This window comes from Sciurus carolinensis, chromosome 3, assembly GCF_902686445.1.
Source record: "Sciurus carolinensis chromosome 3, mSciCar1.2, whole genome shotgun sequence".
Lineage (NCBI taxonomy): Eukaryota > Metazoa > Chordata > Mammalia > Rodentia > Sciuridae > Sciurus > Sciurus carolinensis.
Window position 1 is genome coordinate 38359299 of NC_062215.1, and position 16286 is coordinate 38375584.

A 16286-nucleotide genomic window follows, 5' to 3' on the forward strand; every position below is an offset into this window, starting at 1 on the left:
TCAGGAGGAAAAATATGGCCTATCAATCAACCATTAAATAGGAGAGTGACCTGGAGTCAAGGGCACACAAACTGAGTTATGTATGACCCATTAAATTTCAGGGAGTCACTCTAGTTGGTGGAGACCAGTATGATAAAAAGGAATTCAAATACCATTAGGGATTCCAGAGCACATCACACTTAGAGTAAATACTGATCTGTGAAACGTTTTAGTTATGTGTATGTATTCCAAGTGGCCATGTAATATGTATTTCTTACTTTGGGTTAAGGTAAAAAATGATTTGAAAGTCAAACTTTTTGGATTGGTGCCCTTCATCAGTGAAAAAAAAGGTTTAAGTAGCGGCAAATTGTGTATGAAGTTGTTTGTTTTGTAATAGCAAAGAACTGTTAATGATACAAATATCCATGTTATAGAAAACCATAAAAGTTAAAATGATTGAACCAGAGCTGCATATATCAAAAGACATGAATCAAAACAGAACATTGAGTGAAAAAAAGCTGCAGATGTTTTGAATAATACATTTAATCTACATAAAGACTGAAAAACATAAAAATTAATAGATCTTGCCTAGGGATAACATCTATATGTAACAGACCCATAAAGATATATAGAAAGTAATAGAAAACTTTTAAAATTTACTCTACATGTTACCTCTGAGTGGGAGTATGGAGTGTTGTGAGGGAGAAGCATCTGGGAGCTTTAATAATTCTGAGTTTCGTTTATTGTGGTGCTAGGGATCAAACCCAGGGCCTTGCACAAGGGAGAGCACTCTTCCACTGAGCTATAGGGAAAGTCTCAATGCCAGATTTTATTTCTGAAGCTGAGGGAGGGGTAAATGGAAGTTTAATATGTTATTCATTGTGTATATCTAAAATATTCCTTTTTATTTTCCTGATACTGGGGATTAAACCTAGGGGCACTTTACCACTGAGCTACATCCTCTGCCTTTTTTATTTTGAGACAGGGTCTGGCTAAGTTGCTGAGGCTGGCTTTGAACTTGTGATCCTCCTGCCTCAGCCTCCTGAGCCACTGGGATTACAGGTGTGCACCACCATGCCCAGCAATATTCTATAATGTAAAAAAAATCAGAATGGAAGACTTTTCTGAGCATTCCCTCAATGTGTATTGTACATAATCTAGGCTTAATTTACATGCTATGTATCATTAGATGTTACTAAAATGTAAATATAAATCACATTGAACATTAAACAATAGCAGATAAATACTAATAAAACTTTTATTTATTTTTTTGGTACCAGGAATTGAACTCAGCGTGGTTTAACCACTGAACACATCCCCAGCCCATTTTTAATTTTGAGACAGGGTCCTCACTAAGTTGCTGAGGCTGGCTTTGAACTAGTGATCCTTCTGCCTCAACCTCCCAAGCTGCTGGGATCGCAGGCCTGTGACACCACACCCAGCAATACTCCATTTTTTTTATTAGATATTTGGGGATTTTTTTTCCACTCCAGAAGATTGCTGTGGTCATCCCCTGGAGTGCTTGCCTCCACTTTGAAGGGAGAACATCAAGTTTTAGCAGTTTCTCAAATTGTGGTTCTCACAACACCTGCATGAGATTTTTGGGTTTTTTTGGGGTCTGGGGATTAAACTCAGGGGCACTTAAACACTGAGATACATCTTCAGTCCTTTTCATGTTATTTTGAGATGTTGAGGGGGCGGGTTTCAAAGTTGCTGAGGCTGGCTTTGAACTTGCAATTCTCCTGCCTCAGCCTCCTGAGTGGCTGGTGCTACAGATGAGCAAGACTGTACCCAGCTAAAGATCTTATTAAAGCTACAGCTTCCCCTTTTGCATCCCAAATGAGGACCAGGCATTTTCAGCGAACAATCCTGGTGGATCTGATGCACTGATGCAGTGAGGGTATTCCCAGGTGTTCAGAAGCTGGGGATGCTGGTAATAAGGCCCTCAGGCTGGATGGGATGGCCTCCTTCATCTGACTCACCTGTCTCCCTCCTGCTCTAGGAAGCCTATGACAGTGGAAGAATCTGAATACAGCTCTGATGACACCAGCATAACCCCCATCTCATCCACTTCCTTGAACCCTATCAAACTGGCCGTGACCCAGCCCAACAGCAGCTTCTTTGCAGGGATGCTGGAGGGTGAGCTGAACAAACTCAGCTTTTCCTCACTGGTCAAGAACCCAGAAAAGGGGGACCTGGCCCTCTGCCCCCATGCGTCTAAGACCCAAATGGCTCCTGGGGGCCTGCTGGACCTTGACAACCCCGCGCTGGACACAGACACCTCCTCAACACGTTCGGAATCCTCTGTGGTCATGAACCTGCCAGAGGCCCCTTTCATCTGTGAACACACCGTTAGCGATTCCACAGCGGTGGTATGTTTTCTGAGTTCATGCACTTGGCAGAGGCTTGCTATGTTGGCACTGAGTTGAGCTCCATGGGGAATGTGAAGCTGCCTGTGTCCTGACCTCAAGTTCATGGCTTAGGGAGTGAAGGAGGGGTTTGTCTGTAAAGGACTTCAGTGAAAGGCAGAAAGGGCTGCAGGGAAGATTCAGACCAAGTGCCACCAGAAATTCAGAGGGAAAGACATTACTTCTAGCTGCAGGAATAAGCTTGGTGGCTCGGTAACACTTTGGGAGGTAGAACCTAAGCATCCAGAGGTGGAGGGGAGGCATTCCATGGAGGGACTAACCTGAGCAAAGGCTGCAGGTAGGAAAATGTGGGAGAAAAAGAGCAGCTTCCTCGTTTGATCCCAGGTCCTAAATCCAAGGCTTCTCACTGGTGTTGCTACAGAGCACCATCAGCTTGTCAAAACCAAGATTCTGGTCTCATCCCTATAGGGGCTGGGAGGGGCCTGAGCATATGCATTGCTAACAAATCCCCAGCCAGTGCTGGGGCTGCAAGTCACAAGTCCGCAGCACTGTCCTGGAGGGCAGGAGGAAAAATGAAGGGCAACAGTTGGGGAAATTAGTTTGGGCTCTTTTTCTGGAGGTCCTCCAACTTTATGCTGTCTTATAGATTTTTCTGTAAACAATTTAGAAGCTAAATCTGGAAGCTGCATTGTTAGATGGCTACAGCGGTGTTTCTCAAAGTGTGGTCAAAGTGTGACCAGCATCAGGATCACAGGACAATTTGCTAGAAATTTAAATTCTCATTCCTTCACCTGAATCAGAATCAGTGAGGCCACTGAACCAGAAACAGTTCTGGTTGAAGTGGGGATGAAGACCAGCAGTCTGTTTTGGTAAGTCCTCCAGAGTATTCTAATGCACACCTAAGTTTAAGAACCACTGGCCTAGATGAAGAAATTGGAAATGGGAGACCAGAAAGGAGACAACAGGCTCAGGAATGTGTAGTGTTAGCAAAACTCCGAGATGTGGACCCAAGCTTGACAACCATTGTTGTAGTAAAGTGTATGGGCTCTGGAGCTATGGGTTTGAACCTTGGCTGTCATTTAATTGCTGTGTGACCATGGCCCAGTAGCTTGCCCTCTCTGGACCTGTACCACCACCTGCAATGAGTGAGGTAGACAAGATGATTTCTGAGGTACCTCTCAACTGTCACAGACAGTCTAGAAATATGGAATAAGGTGGGTGAAGCTGCCCAGGGAGAGTGGCCTGTGCTGTAGGGCAGGTGGCTCCACATGCAGTGTTGTGTGCCTTACAGCTTCCTTCAGACCTGCCTGAACTCCAGCAGGAGCAGGGGATGGGAGGAACCCTTCTGATCCACGTTGGAAGGTCAGGCCAGGTCTAAGGAAGCCTCGGGTTCTCTCTTCCCTTAGATTTCCTGGACCTATACTTTGGGCAAGCAGCAGGTCAGTTTCTACCAGGTCCTGTTACAGGAGGTGAGCAAGAAAAAAGACGATGAGCCACCCAAGGCCAAGAATCGTCCGTGGATCTTCAATAAGATCTTGGGCACCACTGTCAAGCTGATGGAGCTGAAGCCTAACACGAGTTACTGCCTCACGGTCCGAGCAGCCAACACAGCTGGGGTGGGGAAATGGTGCAAGCCCTACAAAGTGAGCCCTGGGAGAAGAGGGGCCTGGGGCTGGGAACCAGGGCTCTGGAGGCTGGAATACCCCTGCCCACCATGGCTCATGTCCTCCCTAGTTTTCCTTCTGCCTGGAAACGCATCAATGCCAGATAGTGTTCTCCTGGGAGGTGTAAGGATTAGGTCTGCTAGGAATGCAAACAGATGGATTCAACACAGCCCTCCTCCTCCAAAGCCTTTGGCTTTTGGATTCCTTAACTATGATTGTGAATGGGCCAGGAACTGCAGGAAGGAGAGGGAAGGCAGGAGGCTAAAGCGGGAGGAAGAAGGGAAGGCTTGGGGTGCGCAGGGTCCAGGGGTGGGGGAAGCTCAAACAGTCCACAGCTGGGGAGGTACACCTCGGTGTCACACATCTTTGGAGTTGTGTCCTACGTTGTGACTGGGTTGGATGAGGCTGTCTAATATCACACTTAGTTGGCAAAAAGGGAACAGAGAGAAGCCAGGCTCAAGTCTGGGAAGGAATTCTGAGGGTCTTTCTTGTTTCACTTTAGTTTGCAACTGTGGCCACTGACTTTAACAGCTTTCCTGAGAACAACCCCATCCAGATCACTGTGCAACGCAAGGAACCCCAGCGGAGAACTGTGTCCATTGGGCTGGAGGAGATGCGGAGGCTGGAGGATCTGGAATACCTATTTCCCTACTAGGGGAGGGCCCAGGACACCCCTCACCCGGGATCAGCCTCGGCCGAGGGCCCTCTGGAACCACAACCATGAGATGTACCGTACCACCAGCACCATGCTAGAGAACCACTGACTACCCTGCTGGCCAGGGCCTGGAGGCAATGGTACTGGAACCCTACCCCTGGGCCACAGCCAAGACTGGGGGAGCCCCATTCACCTGGAGACATCTCAGGCCAGGCCAGGCTCAGCCACTGCCCACAGCTGCTAGGTTCCCTCCTTCCCCAGATCTGGGCTGGGTCCAGGTCCCTCATTAAAGAACTGCAGGTCATCCAGCACCCCAAAATTCTGCTTTATGCTGCAGACAGCCTCAGCTGGGCCAGTTGCCACCTGCCCTCAAGCTTTTGCCAGGATCAAGAATCCACATTGGTTGGGGGTGGAAAACAGGACAGCCAGGCAATGGATGCTACCATCCCTCAAAGCTTGGGTTCTGCCACTGTCCATAGCCGGGGAGAGGGGAGAACTGGTAAGACTAAAACACTCTTCACAAGGAGAGACCCTGGGCAGGTGCAGTGGCAGCCCACGGACCATCACTGCTAGCTTTGAGCTCTGGAGGGACATGGTGCAAAGAACACAGGCTTTGGAGCAGGGTCAGATTGAATCCTGGCTCTTCCTCTCATTGGATGTGAGGGCAGGGGCAAATCAAGTAAGCTTCCTGGGCTCAGGTGGCTCATCAAAAGTATGAGGAAGAGAGGACTTTCTAGGCACAGGGCAGGATTACTCTGAGCACAGCAGAACAAGTGCCTGCACCAAGGAGTAGCTCAGCAACTGGCAGTTCACGCTGCCCCTGGTGCAGCCTCACGGTGCAGGCCAAGAACCAGTTAGGTGCAGTGCAAAATCATAAAATCAGAGGCAGGGGCTGGAGAGGGTGAGAGGAATGAAGTATTAGAAATGGAGGTGGGGTACATGCAGGGCAAGGCCTTGCTCAAGGCCTGAGGAGGTCTTGGTGGGGATTCCTTTCATATTTGCAAGTTCTCACAGGGTCCAGTATGCTAGAGTGCTCTCAGTACCACCCCACACCACTGCCACCCTGTCAGAGAGGGAGTCCTCCAGCATGCCCATGGCCTTCTGTAGCACAGAGCGTAACACCTAGCAGGGCACAAGTGTGCTGTGGGAAAAGCAAGCGGCATGGCTGGAGCAGGACGGCGTGCTGAACTCTGACAACGAGAGCTTTCCCTGTGCTGCCCAACACCAGAGCCTTTAGCATGACTGAGGAGCTGCCTCCAGCTGTACTTAACCCTGGCCAATGCAAACGGACACACGTGGCCAGGGCCTGCATGGACAGCACTGCCCTAACCTGTCCTCTGGCCAGGATCACACTGGCCTCTCCCTTATGCACAGGGGAAAGGAAGGGCAACTCCTGGTTAGATGGTTTTGTTGTCATCCAGAGCAAGGGAGGGGGTCAAATGGATCGAGTGCAGTCCATGGCTGAGCCCTAGGATTCTAGGAAAGGAATCGAACCTGAACACACAATATATACATGATTTACTTGGCCACAGAATCTGGGGTGTGACCCTGAACACAGCCAATACTTAGAAAAGGAGGCAGGGGCAACAGTGGAGGCTTCGCATAGAGCCTGGCCTCCCTACTGCTGTCAGCACCAGCACGGGACAGCAGAGTGTCCAGAGCAAGCAGAGGGCCTGTGGGGAGATCTCGCCAGGGTCTGTCAGGGACAGGAGGCCGCTGCTGGTGAGGAGGGGATGTGCACTGCCATCCTGGTCTTTATTCTCTGGCAGGGCAGGCAGCTGTTAGAAGCCACGTTCAGGTGGGAGTCAGAACTGTGAGACTTTTCATCTCCTCCATCTGTGGGAAGGGAAGGAATCCGAATGGGGATCCTGCTGTACATTCCCAGGAGCCTGCTGTGGGGGCCCTGGACCATGCAAACCTGCCTCAGCCAGGACTCCGCCTGGGACCTGGCCTCTGATGCCCACCACCAGTGACAATCCTTTGCAAGTGCTTCAGGGTTAGAGTGTGTTCGCCCTCCTCTGTGATCCTCCTGTCTATGGAGGTTCAAAAATTCCCATGAGCCAGATTAACTGAGTACCCTGTGATTTCACACAAAAAGCAGAACAGGATCTGAACTCGGGTCTCAGGACTCTCAAGTTCGGCACTCTAACAAAGACTGAGGGCCTTGGGCTGGCAACCTGGACACATTGCTAGAGAACAGTCCGAGCGCTGTTAGGGCCTCGCAAATTCCCTAACTCCTGCAGCCCTCCCACTTGCATGCTGAGGACCTGGCTCCACACACCACCACAAGACTCTGAGCACCAGGATGGTCCCTGAGAATGCCACACCACAGGGAAAGAATGCAAAGAGGGACCACCCCACTCAAGGGCAGGAGAGAGAACACCCCACACTCACATCCGGAGGCACTTGTCCTTCCCACCACTTGCCACTCTCTGGCCATCTGGACTCCAGTCAACAGCATATACCTAAACAGGAAGAGGGGGAAGGACAGTGGAAGGGTGAGGGGAGAAGGGTCAGGCTGCAATCCCGGCCCTCTCCTGCCCGCAGCGTCAGGCCCACCTCATCAGCATGGCCTGGCAGGTCTGTGGCCAGCTTCTGGGCCTTCACGTCCCACACCTTCAGTGTGCTGTCACTGCTACCGCTGACCAGCAACCGGCTGTCAGCTGACCATGCAATCTGGTACACAGCAGCCACATGGCCACGCAGGGAAGCCAGGTACCTGGGTCAGGGGAAGATGATGATGGAGATTAGAAAAACAGGTCTGCAGTGTCCCCCATGCCCATAGCAGTGGTTCTCAACCTGAGCCATCTGCTAGAATTACCTGTGCTGCCTGGCCCCCATGCCAGACCATTTTAATCACCGGTCATTACTATTTTGTAAAACTTCTCTAAATGAGTTGCTCTAGGGTGTCTCCTGCCAGGCTTCCATACCTGCATGACTCTGTGTGCTTTAGAATACAACATGGCCACCTGCTTAGCCCATCTGCCTGGCATCCCCCAGCACAGCAGCTGTTTGCTGACAGGTGGCATGGAATAACTGTGGGCCAGGCCCACCTGGAACTTTCAAGTCAATACAGTCTAGCTGTGAGCCTTTGGACAAGCCATTTGGCCTCTCTGAGACTGTTTATTTGAAAAAGGAATTGCATTATCTATTTCAGAGTTGCTGTGTGAAAACACACAACGGACAGTTTCCCTTCAGTCCCAATAAGGGTTTCCCTTATTCCTGTCCCTGGTACATGTCTTTGCCTCTCCTCCAACCTAGTTAGTCCCAAGGCATTATGCCTCCTTACACTAGGGCTTCTCAAACTTTTAACTGGTAGCACCATCACCTGATGACCTTATTAAAACACAGACTTATTCACAAGGTCTGGACTGAGACTCAAGAGTCTGCATTTTCCATTATGCTCCTAGGAGATGCCAATGCCAATGCCACTGTCCATGGATCCCAAGGGCAACATAATGACTGCACTACAACCCTACCTTTGGTTCTGCCTTTTCTAGGGCCGCCACATCCCTGGCCCTTTAGTAAGCTCTAAGATCATTTCTTTATGTCAATATGAAGTGATCCAGCATTTTTAGTGCCCATTTAGTACTGGTCCCAAATACACCATCTTACTAATCCTTATAACTACTGAAAAAGAGGCAGACGCACAGAAAATCTAGACATGTGCCAAGGCCACACAGGTAGTGAGAGGCATCATCAAGCTCCTCCTACAGTCTCTGCTTCCAGAGGAACGCCACCCCTCAACTCACTTGCCAGTCCTGCCATCCCACAGCTTGATGGACTTGTCAAAGGAGGCACTGGCCACAATGCGGGAGTCAGGAGAGAAGAGCACCTGGTTGATGAGGGCCTGGTGTCCCGTCATCCGTGCAAGGGGCTTCTTGTCCTCTGCTGGGGACCACAGGAATAAGGTGAAGTCATCTGAGCCAGACACCAGCCTCTCTGGGCCTTGGCCCTGGGGAGAGGGGCAGAGAGTACATCATATTGGAGATGGTCAGACACTGACTACACACACCAAGGACAGAGGCTAGGCCTAACTAGGAGAAACGAGGCCTGGCCACTGCTCACATGTGACTGCTGGCAAATCACTTCACCCAAAAGGAAAATGAAATTCTATTCTAAGAGGAAAATGGAATCATTCCTAAGATACAAAATTACACATGAAAGCAAGGTACAGATTGGTATACTAAAAAAAAGGATGGATTTTATACATTTGTTGTGTACATATACTGTGTGTATGTGCGTGCATATATATGAAATCCTTTCAAGGAAGCGCAAGAACCCGGATGTGGTGGCACATGTCTGTAATCCCAGTGGCTGAGGCAGGAGCACTTCAAGTCTGAGGACAGCCTCAGCAATTTAGCAAGGTTCTAAGCAGCCTAGCAAGACCCTGTCTCAAAATAAAAATAAAAAGGGCTGGGAAAGTGGCTCAGAGATAAAGTGTCCCTGTGTTTAATCCCTGGTACCAAAAAAACAAAAATAATCAAGGAAACACAAGATACTGGTAACACTAGATGCTTCCATAAGGAATGGACAGCTATACAAGAAATGAGAGAGATGTTTCATAATATACCTTCTTAAAGGGACTGGGCTGTGGCTCAGTGGTAGAGTGCTTGCCTAGCACATGACAAGCCCTGGGTTCAATCCTCAGCACCACATATAAATAAATAAAATAAAGGAACTGTGTCTACCTACATATAAAAATATTAACATACATATACATATATATAACTTTTTATATACTTTGAACATTAGACTATGTGAATGTGTCCCTTAAACAGACTTAAACGCAAAATGAAATAAAATGATCCCTAGTGCATTTCAGATTTAAGGATCACAAATAAGAATTGTTAAGAACAATTTTTCAGTGGTGCAGGTCTATATTCCCAGCTATCCAGAAGGGAGGTCGAAGCAGGAGGATTGCAAATTCAAAGCCAGCCTGTGCAACTTGGTGACACTTGACTCCCCCCCCCCCCCAAAAAAAAAAAACTTTTCAGAATAGGAACTTTGTGAACTGGGGCTAGATGGGACTAGAAGGGAACAGAGGCCCGAATGTCTGACAGTTCTCAGGCCCAGAGTGTTTCAGCGACTAGCTGAGACAGAATACAGAGCTGGGGATGCATGTGGCTGGCACACACTCACCCGCACGAGGTTGTACCGGCTCAGTGCCCTTTCCTTCAGCTCCTGCACTGTGTCCAGGTACCAAAGGAAAAAGAAGATGGGGAACAAGTCTGATTAGAAAATCTAATACAAACAGCAACAGCCCCGTTATGCTGGAGAACTGGCTCCTCCTCCGACAGCCCTCTACCCTCCTCCTGCTCACTCACAGGACCCCTGCAGGTCTTGGGCATTAACCGTGGCCTCGGCAGGTTCAAAGGCTCCTGTGCGCAGGGCATAGTCGGTGCTGAGTGCCATGGTATTCACCCAGTGGCCATGGCCTTGAAGAGTCCGGCACAGCACACCCTAGGGTAGAGGGAGATGGATCAGATACATATAACCCACTCCCATCCTTGGAAGATTAGCCCCGGGAGACCAGCATAGAACTAGGAATCAGGACCCTGAGACTTCAGCACTCATTCACTGTGATCATAATCTAACCACCTTTAGCTCAAGTTTCTGTTTATATATGAAATGAGAGGACTGGCCTGTTTCACGGAAAAGAAATCCACCAGAATAAAAGGACTCCAGTCAAACAGGTTTGGGAAATGGTAGGTTTTAAGAAGCTACACAGGCTTCCCTCAGCAGGACTTTCCAGAGCTGGACTATGCTAATGGGTGTGCTAGAATCCCCAAAATAGAGCAGCACCAACCACAGAGCCCCTTGTTCCAGCAGCAACCCCAACTGGACTCCCAGCACATTCGGGAAACACTGGACTTGCCGAGGCCAAGTATGCTCCCGGTTACAGCACTAAGTGGACCAAGTTTTGCCGGAATGGTTTCTGCGCCCTCCCAGTTCTTACATCATGGGCCCTCCAGACTTTGATGGTGCGGTCCTGAGAGGCAGAGTACAGAAGCCCGTCTCCTCCCCACCGGAGACAGGTGACTGACTGTGTGTGCCCGGTGAGGATGCGCTCACAGCGGCCTGCAGTTGTGTCCCAGACCCGCACACTGCCGTCCTTGGAGCTGCTGGCCACATAGCGACACTCAGGGTTCCTGCCAAGGGGAAGGGAGATGTGCTCTTCTTTCTGGCCTGGCAATGCCTGTCTGCCCACAGCTCCTCCCATTCCCAACTCAAAGGCCAGGGACACACTCCTGACAGTTTCTCCACCCCAAGATCTGGCTGCTCTGCAAGACAGTTCTCAAGTCCAGAGATGAGCAGCCTTCCTGCAAGTGACAGGGTGGGTCTGGAGCCGGAGGCACTGGCATCTATCAAACTGTCGCTGGTATCCAGATGCCTATCAGGAAAGTGTCTCTGCATCAAACAGAAAGGGGGTAGCTTTGATCCTGGCTAATTTGTCCCAGCTCGGTGTCACTTACGCATGGAGGGGCTCCCAACTCAGGCCTGTAATCCACTTGCTGTGGCCGGCAAGGGTCCGGCCCACCTGCTTCCCCGTGCTTGGGTCCCAGAGGAGAATCTGAAGGACAGAAGCTCACTGAATAATCCTCTCCAACCTGTCCCAAAGGTCCCAACACTTCCCGAAGATCCCAGAACCTGATTCTGAACTGTCCCCTAGGGAGGGAATCCTAAGTCCCTCCTTAGTTATCTTTTTTTTTTTTTTTGTACTGGAGATTTAACCCAGGGGTGCTTTACTACTGAGCTACATCCCCAGCCCTTTTTGTTTTTTGAGGTTTTTGAGATAGGACTTCACTAAGTTGCTGAGGCTGGTCTTGTACTTGTGATCCTCCTGCCACAGCCTCCGAAGCCACTAGGACTACAGGGGTGGACTACCACACCTGGCTGCTTAGTTATCTTGACACCACCTACCTGGCCGTTCTTGCAGCCTGAGGCTAGCTTCTTGCCATCTGGGGACCAGGATATGCTAAGGACCCACTGTCGGTGTCCTAAGAAAGCAAGGGAAAGAGAAAGGAGGCCCATGTCCATCTTCATCTCCAGTGCCTAACAATGCACGGCACATTGCAGGCACTCCTTAACCAACTGCCAAAAAGTGAATGACAAGAAAAGGGGAGATGAGGATTTCTAGGCTGAGGGAGAACATAGCCCAAGTGCTAAGAGTCATGCATCTTGCTGCACAGGTAACGCCATCGCTTTCTAATAATTCCATAAGTGACACACAGTATAAAGGGTTTCCACACACAACATCCCTTTTAATTGTAAGATAGGGAGCAAAACGGGAATTATTCTCTTTTTCCAGATGTGAAAACAGAAGCTTAGGGAACACAACCTGCAACAAATTAAATCATCCCACTAGTATATGTTATAGCACTTATTCTTCTAGTGTGGTTCCCAGACTAGCAGCACCGGCATCATCTGGAACTTTTTGGAAAAGTAAATTCTCAGGCCCTACCCCGATCTACCAAAACAGGAGCTCTGGGAGTAGCACCCAGCAATCTGTATTTCACCCTGCCCTTGAGGTGATTCTTTTTTTTTTTTTGTGGTACTGAGGATCGAACCCAGGGCCTCCTCGTGTTTGCAAGGCAAGCACTCTACCAACTGAGCTAAATCCCCAGCCCCGAGGTGATTCTGATTATGCTAAAGTCTAACAATGACCATGGCAGAGGCTGGATTTCAGCCTGGCTCTCCTTGCTAACAGGTGATCAAGCCCTCCCCCACAACCCCCACTGAATCTGGTTCAGACTCTACTTGTCTGTAAGTGGCTGGCTGGCCTCAAGGACATGGTTTCTTTTTAGGAATGGGAAACCAGAAATTGGATGGTAAGGAGTTAGAATTGGCTCCAGGCCTCCCCATGAACTAAACAGAGCTACGTAAAAGTCAGTCAACTTAAGATGCCCTAAGTGGCGACATACATACTGACCCTTGCATGTGAAATGTGGTGTCTCTGTACTGAGATCCCAGAAGCGCACAGTGGTGTCTCCGGAGCCACTGGCCAAGTACCTGGGGAAAAAAAAAAGAGGCCCTTTGATTGCTGCAGTGCACCCCAAGATGCTGTACATGTGCATTTCTGCTGCCTATCCAACCATCCATGAACAAAATTTGGGATAGGACTCCTTCTTCTCCTTGAGGAGGAGAAATACGACAATGATGCCATTTGGGAGAAGATCCCAGGAGGTCACTTCGCCTCCTCCTTCCTGATAGGAAGAACCACAGCTAATAACCAGCCTCTCCCTCCCCACTTCCCAGTGCTAGGGATCAAATCCAGGGCCTTGAGTGTGCTAGGTAAGCAGTCTATTAGTTAGCTACATCCCAAGCCCTTTTTATTTTTTATTTTGAGACGGTATCTCAGTTGCTGAGGCTGGCTTTGAACCTGCAATCCTCCTTCCTCAGCCTCCAAAGTTGCTAGGATTATAGGCATGAACCACTACACCTGGCTAAAACTAGCTTTGGAAGCTTTTCATATCCTCAGAGGGCTCTGAGAAGAAATGAATTCCAATTGCATGGGAAATAATGAACTCAGAAAGGTGAAGTGACTCATTCAAGTCACATAGCTCAGAAGAAACGAACGTAAAGCTTCAATGATCTGACATCAAGTCCATGAAAGACTCTTCCAAGGCAGGTAGCCTTAGTTTTGGGGGAAGAAACCTCAACAGGGAAGTCCCTTACTTGCAAATTGGGTCCAGAGCTCAAGTCTATGGTAGGCAGCATCAATCTTAACTCTGAGGCACTCTCCCCACCCCAGTTAGAGACTGCAACCCCAAATCCCAATCATAATTCTACAGCTATCCTTACTTTCCTGTGGGGCTAAAGGCCACAGAAATGACTGCTTCACTGTGACCCTCCAAGGAGCTGGTGCAGCGGGTCACAGCTCGGACCCTGAAGATGGCCTGTGGCTGGTAGATGATGTCTAGGATCTTCTCTGTCTCCACTGCCTGGGACTCCAGTGTCTTCCCCAGTGAGGAGACGATTTCTGCATCATGGACATAGAAAGCCAGGGGCAGGGGATCCTCCTGGAAAGCAATGATAAAGGGCAACTCTACTATGAAGGACATACAGGGTCCACCTCTGCCCTGAACATACCCCACTGAGCTGTGGGAGGTGAGGTTGCTTCTTTATAGCCACCCTGCTTGGGATATCCCTGTCAGTCCCCATTGAACAGGACCTTTTCAATCCTTGAAGTGCAATCTTAGGACACTCACATAGCCTTCTGAAATTGTTTTTTTTTTTTTTTTTTTTGGAGGTGCTGGGGCTTGAACCCAGGGCTTTAAGCACTCTACGAACTGAGTTATAGCCCCAGCCCCCTAAAATCTTTTATCTGCATATCACAACCACTCTGGGAAGTAGACATTAATATCCCCACTTGATGGATTAAAAAAATAGGCTCAGATCAACTAAGTAATTAGTTCAATGTCCTATTGCCAATGACTAATTCAGGTTACCTGGTGTTCTGCAAAAAGAACAGTAAGGTTCAGGGTTACGGTCACCATCTAGCATTATTCGGTGTTTTCCAAACCATTCTACTATTCTAAACCTGTGTAAGAAGCATCCGAAAAACTGATTAAAAATGCAGACTGTTTGCTGGGTCTGGTTTAGTAAGTGGGGTGGGGACCAAGAGCTGCCCACCCCAGCAGAGAGCAGCACTTCATAAACACTGATGTAAAGGTTAAGAACACGGGTTTTGACTCTGACAGACTTGCATTCCAATTACAAATCTATCACCGGGGGATATTAATGTGTCCCCTCTTGAGAGGCTGTAACATGGAATCAAGGAGATCTGGCATCCAATTCGTTCAAAATGCGGCCTCTACGCGGGTGAACCCGAAGTAAAAGGGGTAAAGCGCTTTCACACGGATCCCACCTTCTGCCCTTCCCGGGAGGTAGGTGGGGTCGCTCGCCAGGTAGGCCATCTACTGTCGGTGAGCAACCGGGCCCCTGAACCCCAGACCCTCGATCTCCTGGTCTCCCACGGGGCCCGCCAGGAGGAGGATGCTGGGCGGCTCACCTGCGCCAGCAGCGCGTTGCACACCAGCTGCAGCTTGTCGGGAGTGATGTCCACGGGCACGTCGAACGGGGAGCCCAGCAGCTGCCCACCCTCATCCTGGAACTGCACTAGCAGCCGCTGCACATCGGGCGCCGCCGTCTCGTCCTGCGCGAACAAGCGGGGTTGCCGTGAGCTTTGCAGCCCCGATCGCTAGGTCTCGGCTTTGCCTCCCACCGGCCTCGGGGACCCAGCCCGGCGCTGAGCCGCGGCGCCCCCGCCCCATCCGAGCACACCCACCGCCGCTACCGCCGCCATCCTGCGTCCCCACGTGGAGGAGAAAGACTCCCGCAGGACAGAGCGCCGCCTCCGTGTCGCGCGTGGCCGCGGGCTGTCACAGCGCCCTCTGGGGTTCGGAGGAGAAGAGTCTGGCCGCTCCCGGCCGCGGCTCTGGACTCAGGCGGCGACCTTCCTCTGCTCAACAGCTCTCGTGGAGGCGCCTCCCACCACTTTAGTCCCCGCAGTGCATTCCTGGATACAATCAACCTTTAGACTCTTCACGAAAGGAATTCTTTCAGCCCCTTTTATAGATGAGCAAACCGAGGAGCTGAGAAGTTAATAACTTACCTCCAAATCACAGAGGCAGAAAATGGCAGAGGCTGAATGGGCTGAGCTCCAGGCAGCGCACCTGGCAGGGATGGCTTACGAAGTCAGAAACTATTTTTAAAAATGGATCGAGTCAATTAATATTTGATGAGCACAAAAGCAAATAATCTCAACTGGACTTGGTGGTGCAAACCTTTATTCCCAAATACTTGGGAGGTTGAGGCAGGGGGTTGACAGTTTTGAGGCTAGCCTGGGCAACTTAGCCAGACCCAGACTCAAAATAAAAAATAAAAAAGGGGTGGGATGTAGCTCAGTGGTGGAGTGCCTGCCTAGCATGCACGAGGGCCTGGGTTTGATCGTCAGCACTGCCAAAAAAAAAAAAAGGCAAACCATCTACAGTTACCAGCACTGTATAGTAATAATAATAATAATAATAATAATAATAATAATGGTAATGATAGTACTGTGTCAGGCATTGTTTGAAGTGCTTGACATACATAACTCATTTAATCCTCCCAACAGCCCTTTTCTCCCACATTCCTGATGAGGAACCCAAGCAAAGAGTATTGAACATGAGCTCTCTTATTGGTCACTTGGGTCTTCCCCTGCTACTCTCCTCTCCCTGGTTCGCAGAGGCAGTCTCAAACTCCTCAAGTCACTCGACCTCACTAACAACCTTGTTCCCTCCAGCTCCCGTGCTGCAATGAGTAACATACAGTCACCTTCTCCTCCTCCTCCTCCTCCTGCCCCCCGCCTTCTTCTTCTTCTTCATCTTTTGGTTCAGAGGATTGAACTGAGGGATGCTTAACCACTGAGCCAAATCCCAACCCGTTTTTATGGTTTATTTATATACAGGGTCTTGCTGAGTGGCTCAGGTCATTGCTAAGTTGCTTAGGCTGGCTTTGAGCTTTTGATCCTCCTGCCTCAGCCTCCTGAGCTGCTGGGATTACAGACAGGCAGGCACCAGTGTGCCCTGCTCACCATCGCTTCCTGTCTGGACCACCACCATAGCCTCTGGGCCA

At 49.7% G+C, this 16286-nt stretch overlaps 2 protein-coding genes across 3 annotated transcripts in view; one reads left to right on the forward strand and one right to left on the reverse strand.

The window, feature by feature from the left end:
- Positions 1-4738, forward strand: part of Fndc8 (fibronectin type III domain containing 8) — a 6223-nt gene extending 1485 nt beyond the window's left edge. The window contains exons 2-4 of the mRNA XM_047544719.1: positions 1982-2351; positions 3755-3991; positions 4515-4738. Of these exons, the coding sequence (XP_047400675.1) occupies positions 1982-2351; positions 3755-3991; positions 4515-4667 (760 nt within the window). The 3' untranslated portion in view covers positions 4668-4738. The remainder of the gene's footprint in view (positions 1-1981; positions 2352-3754; positions 3992-4514) is intronic.
- Positions 544-15027, reverse strand: Nle1 (notchless homolog 1). Of its 2 annotated transcripts, XM_047544717.1 has the most exons (13): positions 14959-15027; positions 14683-14826; positions 13473-13690; positions 12601-12680; positions 11592-11668; positions 11144-11241; positions 10627-10819; positions 9995-10130; positions 9810-9856; positions 8420-8622; positions 7227-7386; positions 7062-7132; positions 544-6503 (listed from the first exon to the last, which is right to left on the reverse strand). In XM_047544717.1, the coding sequence occupies exons 1-13, from the start codon at positions 14974-14976 to the stop codon at positions 6491-6493; spliced, it is 1458 nt and encodes a 485-aa protein (XP_047400673.1). In that variant the 5' UTR covers positions 14977-15027; the 3' UTR covers positions 544-6490. The 2 variants fall into 2 exon arrangements, 1 of the variants encoding a protein (XP_047400673.1); XR_007107706.1 differs by lacking the exon at positions 544-6503 and having other exon boundaries at positions 8503-8622.
- Positions 15028-16286: the final 1259 nt, after the last annotated feature.

Bases quoted from the DNA above. Each gene is read 5' to 3' on its own strand.
- Nle1 (XM_047544717.1), bottom strand. The intron at 11,242-11,591 runs GTAGGTGGTGTC...TCTGTCCTTCAG, and splicing joins CAGGCTGCAAGAACGGCCAG to ATTCTCCTCTGGGACCCAAG. The intron at 7,387-8,419 runs GTGAGTTGAGGG...CCCCTGACCCAG, and splicing joins TGGGATGGCAGGACTGGCAA to GTACCTGGCTTCCCTGCGTG.